The 10606-nt window shown below is 41.9% G+C and overlaps 1 protein-coding gene across 1 annotated transcript; it reads left to right on the top strand.

Moving 5' to 3' along the window:
* Nucleotides 1-4753: 4753 nt before the first annotated feature.
* Nucleotides 4754-10313, top strand: GUCA1B (guanylate cyclase activator 1B). The gene is made up of 5 exons (XM_026077219.1): nucleotides 4754-4781; nucleotides 5004-5213; nucleotides 7577-7726; nucleotides 9286-9400; nucleotides 10053-10313. Exons 2-5 carry the CDS (start codon nucleotides 5010-5012, stop codon nucleotides 10178-10180), a joined length of 597 nt encoding a protein of 198 aa, XP_025933004.1. The 5' UTR covers nucleotides 4754-4781; nucleotides 5004-5009; the 3' UTR covers nucleotides 10181-10313.
* The last annotated feature ends 293 nt before the right edge of the window (nucleotides 10314-10606 follow it).

The following is a 10606-nucleotide window of genomic DNA, read 5'->3' as shown; positions in this document are numbered from 1 at the left end:
GCAGCAGCGGCCCGCGGCTCTGCAGGCAAACGGGGCGTAATAACCCCCCCCACCCACCTCGCTGCCTTCTACCTTTTCCAAATAAATACTCCATCTTTTTTTTTTAAAAAATCAACTTTTTCTAAGTTCAAAACCCTATTTGCAGCCTCGCGCATCCACAGCGCTGAACAAAGACAAGCCTTAAGGTCAGGTGTGATTAAGGCACAACCACAAGTGGGTTTTTTTTGTTTGTTTTCTGTTTTTTTTCCAGAAAGCCATAAAAAATATGTTCCTCTGCCTCTCCTACCGCACCTCCATCCACGCTCGCAAACCTACCTGCAGCTGCCGCGGTGCCCTGCTGCATCACCCTGCTCCAGCAGCGCAATTGAGCCTTCCGCTGAGGTCTCTGCGAGGCCCTCAATTAATTTCTTTTCCTCATAGGTGGGGAATAGTGACTCAGTGGTGAATCTTGGTTTCAAGGGATCCTATAATACTGTACACTTCAGTTTCAATTGACTTGAGAAAAGCAGGAAATTCCCTTCTCCTTCCACTCCTGAAGACTCATAGTGCCAATTCCTGCTGTTGGAGAGACTGACCTACAGCCAAAGCATGCACCCAAAGCTTAACCCTCTGCCAAGGTTTGGGGATCATGCAAAGTTTTGAAAATTTTCAACATGTGCTAAAAATGTGTAATTTTGCATTTTTCGTGGGACATTTGTCTTGTAAGATGCCAAAGCACAAGATAAATATTTCAAACTTCATTCACCGCTGAAATGTAGCTGCTCTGAGGTGACGTGTAGTAATAGTTTGTCAGCATATGGTCAGATCTCTCTGGAAATAAAAGACAATAGGCAAGGCTCAAAGGGTAGCATTTTTCATGATAGGATAACACCGCATTGGTAAATTTTAGATTTTTTCCACCTGTTGGTTTCACTGTACAAAATTAGGGAGAGCAGCTCTTGTAATAATATCCAATACCATGTGGTTATTCCCAACATATAAAAATGTGCAATATTTGGCTAATTTAGTGATGAATTGACAAGAGATGGATAGAGAAATGTTGGGCTGAACTCCCCAGCCAAAATATTAAGGATCTTTGATCAGTCCTCAGTCTTTTCTAGGTCCTTTTTTTGCTCCTTCAAAATCTCACTAAGATATTTTCTGATGAGTTTCCTCTACCTTGTAAGCCTAGTAATGGGTAATTTTTTTTTATAGGAAGAAGAGGAGGCAGCTGCAAATAGGAAGAATGCAGGTAAACCTACAGGAGAAAGGGTGTTGCTCCCTTCCCCTCTTCAGGCAGGTATGGAAATGGGTCAGCACAAAAGTTGCCGTGCATCCTCCTTGCATTCCTCATATCCACATGTCTGTCCTGCCTGGCATCAATTTAAGGAAGTTTCAGGCCTGCCTTCGTTTGCAGTCTGGTACGCCGGACTCGGTGCACCTTGGACAGCAGACGCTGACGGGAACACTGCACGCACCCTTCAGCCGCACGCCCCGGTCTGCCTGCTGCTGGCGGGACCGGGACTGCTGCAGAGTTTTTTCTCTTTCTAGGCCTGCTCAAAGGACACTTTAGACTGCCTGAGCCACCAGAAGTGTCTCAGTGCAGGCAAAGGCCAGTTTGTTGAAAGTAATGGAGCAAGGCAGCAAGGTGACTAAGGGTGGCCGCTTGAGCGCTCCGAGGACTGGTCTTCCCTCCGCTTTCCTTGCGTCCTGGGGCTCTCAAGCCAGGCGGCTGCGCCTGCCGCGGCACCTTGCCTTGATTACCATGCAGCGGAGGCAGCCGAGGCTGTCGTGCAGATGCCAAACAAATGAGTCTTCCCATCCCTCTGCAGTTTTTTTTTTTCTTGAATTTCTACTAGCCTTTGCTAAAGCGTGTGGTAGCATGTTTGTTAGTGAACCGACGGGAAGTGAGCTGTCTAGTTTTCCACGCTCTTGGCTGGGAAACTCTGCAGCTTTCTGAGCTGCATTGGTGATAATCTAGGGATGGCTCATAAGGCAGGACGTGTAATCAGATGTTACCTGTTTGCAACTCTATCATCCAAAGTTTTCATTCTGGCATAATATTTCTCTAGTCTGTGTCATTTTATACAGCATTGATCCTAAACTTTCAGGTAGCCAAAGAGCACCAACCTCTTTATTACGGTGTTTTCTAGAAATTATTTTCATTTTTAGTTATCTCTATTAACCTCTACCTGCATCTTTTTCAAATCATATGGAAAAATCCCTTATCTGATAACTGTGCTCCATAAACCAATATTCTAATGACTAGAGACAACAGCTCTGTCAGTACACAGTCAGCAGAGCGTGTTTTTTGTAAAGTGAGACTTGTATACAGAGGAATTTTCATACCAGGAGCTACGGGTTTAAGTACTTCAGTGCCAAATAAGCATCACTACACATTTATTAAAGGGATTGTATGTCACAATACCTACAATAGCACAGATCAGACTCTGTAACCCAGATCTTTCAGTCCTTTGTTCCTAGCTGGAAAAGATCCTAGTAATCAAAACAAAAGGGGGAACCATTTTCTCTCCTGGGAACAGATCACTAAGTTCCCATAAGGCAAAACAAAATTATGCAATGAGGCAACATAATGTCCTGGGCATGTGGAGTCTTGTGCTCACAGCACTCACATTCCAGCAAGCAGCTCCACACAGGTGAGCAGCACGAAACCGTGGAGATCTTCACACTGGTGCATGTGAAATTCCCCCACCTGTGTTGCAGTAAAAAAATCTGATGACTCCCCCCACCAGTGTCTCCACAGGAAAGGTGCCTCTAGTTTCCCTAAAACTATGTTTGCAGCCTAAATGTAGAACCCATGATTCATCTTGGTTAATATCTGAAAGGGCAAGAAATGTATCAGTAGAGGAGGGAAAAAGCTGTTATTCTATACGATGCACATAATGAGCATAGGGATGATGCATAGATATGATGTATTGAGTGACAATGGGGAAATAGAGAATGCGACACAAACAGTTTATAGATATCACAGTGACTATGATTTCTAGACTTCTTTCTAGTAGTTCTAGCTAAAAGGCACATGTCAGGGGATGGATCCAATACACTTTCTCCATCAGCCCTCAGGCTACTCCACTAGAGATACAAATTAATTTAGATTCAGGGCTTGAAGTTTATGCCTGAAGCATTTGTAAGAGGAAGGCTTAAGTTTATTAAGCATGTTGCATTCTTTTAGGTACAAGAATAGACAAACAGTATTCCTCTACACCATCAGGCCAAAAAACCACTTTTTTACAGGAAAAAAAAGCATCTTTAGTCTTTCTAGTAACTCCTCTAGCCCCTCTCCTCTCTTTCTACACTTCTGCTGCCCTGCCTATCTTCCCTCCTTTTCAGAGGCTCTTGAGTGAATCCCTAGGTTGCTTGAGCATCCTCACGTGTGAAGAACTATAGAAGTGCAAAGTCAGACTATGCCCCTGCAAGTCTGTATATATATAGAATACCACTGAAGGATTACTCACATGCATGAGTGGACTCAGAGTAAGTCTTGTTCTTATTGTAGAAACCAGATGCTTCTGCAGTAGCAAGTGCTAAACTGATTCTTGACCTGTGTCTTTCATATTAGAAATTCTTCTTTCTAATCTGTTTCTAAAAGGAGCAATTTAAATCTTTATGGCCCTTAGTGTTAGTGTAATGGGGAATATATTGTTTCCTATTAATACTGCTCTAATCTCCTTAAAGGAAGAATCCTATCTGCAAGCCAGGATGGCTCAAACACATTTATAGCTACAGGTCATTTCTTTCCAGCTGACACAGAAAGATAGTTGGATTCAGAACACCTGGCACAATATGTATAAAGGTTGGTGGTTCCATTAAGGAATAAAAAGAAGAAGGAGGATGTTTCTAGGAATGAGGGGTGTGGGTTTTGGGTTTTTTTTTTTTGGGTAGTGTGCAATTGTGAGCAGCCTAGTATCAGGGTTCTTTGATAAAAGAGGCTTGTATTAGAGCTATAGTTAGTATCTATAATAAAAGCAGTAAGTAATACTCAGTGGTAAGGAGTAGGGTTCCCCCCCCCTTTCTCTCTTAGGTGCTATTGCTTTGTAACAGAACAAGGTGAGTATAGCAAGTATTTCAAGGAGATAAAATGGGGAAGGGAAGGAAGGAAACCTCAACACTTAAAAAAACATATATATATAAAGAAATGAAAGACTTTTACAAAGCTTCATATGAGAATTTCAAAAAGGAATTATGAAAATCAGAGAGATACATGCACTTAGTTATGGGCATTTGTTGTTTTTCTAAATTAATTTGTATAGTGTAAGGCACCCAGCATGTATTCAGTTAGCCTGATGCATTAGCAGTCCTGTTAACATTATCAGGAGTTTTCTCAGGTGAGTATAGTTAGTTATATATGGATGTTTTATCAAAATTCTCTCTCAGTAAAAGTTGTTTATTAATATACCTTCTTTCACTGAAAAATTGTAGTGCCCCTACAAACTGCTAATATATATGAAGATTTAAAAACTAATGTCCAAGAGTTCACTTTAGATCACTTTGTTTTCTAGAAAAAGCACAGGATCAAGTGAGTGAGGTTATAGGTCACATAAAGGGAATCTCAGCTCCCAAATCCTTTGACATGAAGGTGTAGACCTCCAGCAGCACCCTGAGTCTCCATGGAGTCTGCTTCTAAGTAGGGTGCAGCTTAAAACATCTGAAGGTCTCTGTGACTAATAGGTGGGAATCTCCTAATGATCTTAGTTATTTTTATGCAGGTCTGACACATGTTGCACTGCCTTAACGAAGGGAAGCACTCTAGGATCACCAAGTGAGCTTACAAAACTGTAAAGGTGAGTAGAGCCTGTAGGAGAGAAGGAGGAAGAATAAAGTGAAAGACAAAAAATAAAGCAAAATAGCAGGATACAACATCAACACCAGAGAAACAAAGGCAAGAAACTGCAGGAAGAAAAAGAACAAAGAGAAAGCAACTAAAGGTGACAAAAGGACAGTACCAGGACTTTGAATTTTCTTTTTTGTTTCTTTTCCTTTCTTCTTTCTCTTCTGCTTTACAGAACAAAATGGGACAGCAGTTCACCAATGCTGAAGGGGGACAAGCAGAAATTGATGTTGCTGAATTGCAGGAATGGTATAAGAAATTTGTGGTGGAATGTCCCAGTGGGACCCTCTTCATGCATGAATTCAAGCGCTTCTTTGGAGTCCAGGATAATCGCGAAGCTGCAGAGTATATTGAAAACATGTTCAGAGCTTTTGATAAGAATGGGGTAAGTGGCAAGGAGCTATTGCAATGATTTGGCCAATAACCAGTACTCTCTTCCTTCTCCAATTTGGAGATGTTTTGGGGCATTTTTCGCTCTTATTACATTTAATGAGATTGAAGGCAAGGGATCTGCCAGGGCTGTATTGCAGTTCCATCACTTCTTGCAATGCAAGAGCTGGCTGGAAGTGTGCTCTTTCTTTGGATTCAAAACACACCTGGAAATGAACAGAGGGGGATACAGCTGTGAGGCTGGTGGGATCCTGCACTGTGTCGCAGTCTCCTTCCTTACATAAGCACACACTGCACCTGTCTTTACAGTATGGTGTGGATTTATCTCCTCATAAATCTGTATGAGAATTAAGAACAGAACGTCCTTCACCTAAGGATGGATTAAAAGATTTAAACTTAGGCAGCCTCACTTTTGAGACAGTATTGCTGAAAGCCTTCAAATAACAAAGGTTGCTAACTGAAAAAATATTTATCTGTTATGGTACAGGAGGAATTACAGTGGAGTAAAGTCCTACTTGGATTTGATATACAGTGGAGGAAGTGTATATGTACATTATGAACAGGTAGCATGTAACAAAATACTGATTTTAGCTACTCAAAAGCTAAGGAATGCTGAGCAATTCTGATATTTTGGTCTTGATTGTCTTAGATGTATTTTTCGTCAGACACCTGGGAAAAGTGAGCTTCTTGGTTTAGTAGTTATACTTACTCATGTGTTGGTGCAAATGATAGCATAATACTAGCCCATAATATTTCAGATACTCAGATAAACATGAGGCGCTTGTCCTTCTCCTGTTGAAATGGGTAAGCGATGTTTGCCAGACTGTTAGATTTTCTGAAGCTCTTGATCTTATTTGAAGTATGTGGCTGTTTGCCTATCCACACAGGAAAAGCTGAGACAAATATTGGATATTGCTTGTATTATATCAAACAATTTCTATTACACTTCCTTTGAAACCAGTGGCAAATTTGCACTGTGGTGGTGGTTAAAAGTCAGTTTGAGAAAGGATTATAAAAAAGCTACAGAAAATGTAGGCAGATCAACCTTGTTTCAAAACTTGAAGTGAGCAAAACCCAAGTTCCTGCAAAAAGCATAGATTCCAATTGCATGATGAAATTCATGTAGAAAGGGATTCCTGCAGAAATGGCCTGGTCTCTCTGGCCTGCTGTAGCCAGGCAAAATATGTTCATCAGTGCAATTCAGGTAGTTTTTCTAATGGCAATAAGCAGTGCGCATTAAAGGAGGAAGTCCCATCCTTAGCTTAAAGGCGTTTCCCTGATGACTGAGGCCCCCTCCTCCCTTTTTTTGTAGGGACATGGTACTTGCATATATGCTAAAATTAAGTGCATTAAATTAGGCCTAGGTTCGTGTGCTTGCTAAACAGGCCTATGGTATATAATCAATTAAACTGGGCCTAACAATCAATATTCAGGGCCTAATGATCTAAAAGATTTAGTGCTAAGATAAGGACATCAAAACAAATACATCCTAAATTATCTTTTTTGCTTTCTAAGTCCAGTAATGACAGTTCTTGCTCACAAGTATTACAAAGTATTTAAGTGCCTACCGACAGAGCAGCCTGTGGAGGACACGCATAGGCTAGATTTTTCCAAAGGGCAATTTTGCTAACCAGGTTGGGACTGCTCGGAGGTGACATGCGCTGTTGAGCACTTGGCCTTCGGGAATGGTGCTGAGCTGCAGGAGGGCCATCTGCTGGAGGCTGCCAAAGGAACCATGAATCTTTCTAAAGCCTTTTAAAAAAGGGTTTTAGGAGGCTGAAGACTTGACATAAGTCTCTTAGAGCAAGTGCTCTTGCACTTGCTTCCTTCTGAACAGTTGCACTTTCATTGTTGTCACCATCTTCCTTGGATGAATCAAGATCAATCAAGGGTGAAGGATGGAAGAAAGGAGCAATGCTTGAGTGTTACTCTGGCAGGTGAAGCAGCTAAAGTCTCTCAGAATGGTGATCCCTTCCAAAAAAGCCAGCATCTCCTGCACTCAGTGATCCTCTCCTGCCTCTCCATCATCCATGTAATCTGTATTGTCCCAGTGCGTTTAAATTGCTTGTATTTCTGGAGTCCTGGCAGGTGTTCCCCCCTTATTGCGGTGTGGGAAAAAATGCTTATTATCTATTCTCACACTTCTTGGGAACTCATCCTGGTGGAGACAGAGGGGCATGGCTGTAATTTTAAATAGTTTGGGAAATGCACAAGTCTTTTATAAATATAAAGTGGGAAATAAATAGCTGATATTGCAGAGTATCTTTTTTGGCAGCTTTTTCATCCCTCTTTCTTAAGCAGTTTTCTGTCAACTATATGTGGTTAAATGCCATTCAGACTGTCTCTTTTTTCCTACAGGATAACACCATTGACTTTCTGGAATATGTGGCTGCTTTAAATCTCGTTTTACGAGGAAAACTGGAACATAAACTGAAGTGGACATTCAAAGTATATGACAAGGATGGGAATGGCTGCATAGATAAGCCTGAGCTGCTAGAAATTGTTGAGGTAAGTGGGTATTGCCTAATTACTTATTTAAGTAATTGCCATTCTTTGGCAACATAATGATGCATGTAGCTCATATAGGGCAGATAGTGATAATCCACTGTTTCAAAGCAGCTGTGGATAGTGATGAAGTGAAATGCCTGGCCTAGGCAAAAGGGGTCATTTGCAGAGTGGTTTTGTGGAGACCTGGTGGGGCTGATGAGGAATCAGTTGTACCCAGGGGCAGCCACAGGCCTTGGCCCCGCTTGTGCGGAAGCTGCCCAGAAATGCAGCAGCCAGGTGCAGCTGGGGAGTCCCTGTATCTCTCTGCCCTGCTTTTCCTTTCAACTCTTCATGCCAAAATTCATTACATGAACTGGAAGTGGCATGGTGGGAGAGGGCACATTTCACCCTGTATTCCTTACAGGAGCCAGGTTTCCTGTTTAAGTGAGAGTGAGAATAAGCATGAATTAGTACAGAAATCCTTTTTGTGGTTCTCTCTGGGTTTTTATGTTCTTCAATTGCTTTTAATTAGTGACTGTGTAAGTATGAGAGAGGGCATATGGCCTAGTGGTTTAGCAGAGAGGGGCAGAGATATGAGATGCCTGGGCTTTTTCTGCTGTGTAGCCTTAGATAAATCTCTCAGTGATTGTGTTAGTGTCTGCCCCTGCATCTAGGTGCTGTTATAGTCAGCCTTTCACAGCTGTATTTGTGAGGCTTAATCAGTGGTATCAGCCATTTTAGGCTCTTAGTTGAACTGCAATATCAAGAAAACTCATCATCAGAGCAATTGAATCTTTCTGTGCAAAACCAAGTTCTTCTGGCTGAAAAGTCAGCAGCTGGGGAAATGCGATCAGTTTTAGTTACCTACTACATCACTAGGAAAGGTGTGATAGAGTTTGGGGGAGCTTGTCCAGGGCAGGTTCAACTATGGTTTTAAGGTCAGCGAGGAATTGGCCAGAGCTGTGTTCTGCCCTTGCTAATCCCCTGTCTGGGAAGACTTCAGGCAAAAGCCTTCAGCCTGATGAGCAAAATTAACAGTGAACAGGTAGTTGTCTTGCGAGGAGGATAGAGGAACGAATACACAGAGGGAGGAATAGGCAAAATCTGCCATGTTCCAGTGACACAAAGTGGAACAGAAACTATGGGTCAAAATATGTGCTAATACAGGTTTGTGATTTTGTAGCTTGGGCAGAAGTTCACTAGGAGAGAGGTGGCTAAATCCAGGTGTGCCTGGTTTCAGATCTGCATAGACCCTGGAAAAAATCATTTGATTTCTCAGTATGATTTTTTTCATGTCTGTGAAACTCTTGCCATGCTCGTTGCAAAGGAACCTGAGGTTTGACCAATACACATAAGTAAAATGGATGGGCAGCAGTTTCAAAGTACAAATAATATAATCCACAGTATGCATAATTATAAGGTAGAAGGTTTTGTTCATGATCTAGGGCTGTTCAGTGGCAGATGTTTCTGAAAAAAAGGGTTGAAACTGTAGCCCTCAGACCTTTACACTGCTGAGAAAATAAAAAGGACAGCACTGATTTCCATGTGCCAGTCCTTCTAACCTGTGAACTTCTTTTCAGTCTATCTACGAGCTGAAGAAAGTGTGTCGGTCTGAAGTGGAGGAGAGGACTCCATTGCTCACACCAGAGGAGGTTGTCAACAGGATATTTCAGTTGGTGGATGAGAATGGGGATGGTAAGGAATTGATACCTTAGATTGCACTCATGCATAATGAAAAGATATCTCTGCTGGCCAGACTAGTTTTAATTAGGTTTATCAAAAAAATCACTTAGGACAATCTCATTACTCATATTAGACATGTCAGGTTAGGCTCTGTTTTGTTGTGCAGGGGTTAGAATCCAGAGCAACTCTGTGCAGCAGTAGAAAGTAATCTTCATTATTTTAATATAAAATACTCAGGAGTCACTATTTCATCTGGATTTTGATGCCATACCTATGTCATTCTCAAAACTTCAAGTAGCCAAAATGGAGATTCCAGTCCAGGCACAATAGTATGAATAAGGACAAGGGGTCTAGTCAAATCAGACAGAGCTTGCAGGATCAGACTCGCAATCCTCCTGGAGGAGCATGTGTAAATTAATGCAACATTTCCTGTTAGCCAAAAGGACAGTGTAGGTGTGAATGGTGTGGTTTGCAGGGTGGTGGTTGTCTTTTAGCTAGCTGGCCTAAACTACATGGGGAAATTGTGTAGCGTACCTTTCGTCTATTAACCCATTTTCTTCTAATGCATAGGATGTTGTTTTTACTTCCTGTGTCTTCCTCTTCATTTGTGTCTATCTGTCATGTTTTGTGTCCCTATCCTGTGTCCTCCTCATCCTGTATACAGGGCAGCTGTCTCTTGATGAATTCATTGATGGAGCCAGGAGAGACAAGTGGGTGATGAAGATGTTGCAAATGGATGTAAAACCTGGCGATTGGATCTCGGAGCAGAGGAGGAAGAGTGTTTTGTATTAAGAGAATCCAATTTTGATATGACTGAAAACGTGATGCTGGCTACAGCTGTGGCTCTTTTACTCCAGGGGGGTAGTGGCTTTCATTTTTAATACAATCTCAGCATCCAAATGAAGACTTCCAGAGGTTTAAGAAGGCATATCTGAATCTAAAGCCTGCATGCTGCATACAGCAAGGACTGCTGGTACCCAGAGACATTGTTAGTCTGTGAATAAGTCCTTTTGTGCATACAATACCCTGTTTGTCAGCTCTGGTTTTTGATTACACCCTAAGGAACAAACTTTTTGTGGTTTCCTGCAGTGGTTCCCTGGGAGCATTTCTTATTCCGATGACAGAAGGGATCAGGCAGGGAGAATTCCTGACGTTGTGGTACCACTTTCAGTGCAGGTTAGTGTGTCTCAGCCTCTATCGTTACTGCCTACAGAGATG

This window comes from Apteryx rowi, unplaced genomic scaffold (assembly GCF_003343035.1).
Source record: "Apteryx rowi isolate R43461 unplaced genomic scaffold, aptRow1 scaffold_45, whole genome shotgun sequence".
NCBI classification, from domain to species: Eukaryota; Metazoa; Chordata; class Aves; order Apterygiformes; family Apterygidae; genus Apteryx; species Apteryx rowi.
This window is presented reverse-complemented; position numbering and strand designations above follow the sequence as displayed.

Excerpts from the sequence above, each read along its gene's own strand:
- GUCA1B (XM_026077219.1), top strand. The coding sequence starts at position 5,010 with ATGGGACAGCAGTTCACCAATGCTGAAGGGGGACAAGCAGAAATTGAT. Across the intron at positions 5,214-7,576 it reads GAGCTTTTGATAAGAATGGG|GATAACACCATTGACTTTCT; the intron begins GTAAGTGGCAAG and ends TTTTTCCTACAG. Across the intron at positions 7,727-9,285 it reads AGCTGCTAGAAATTGTTGAG|TCTATCTACGAGCTGAAGAA; the intron begins GTAAGTGGGTAT and ends ACTTCTTTTCAG.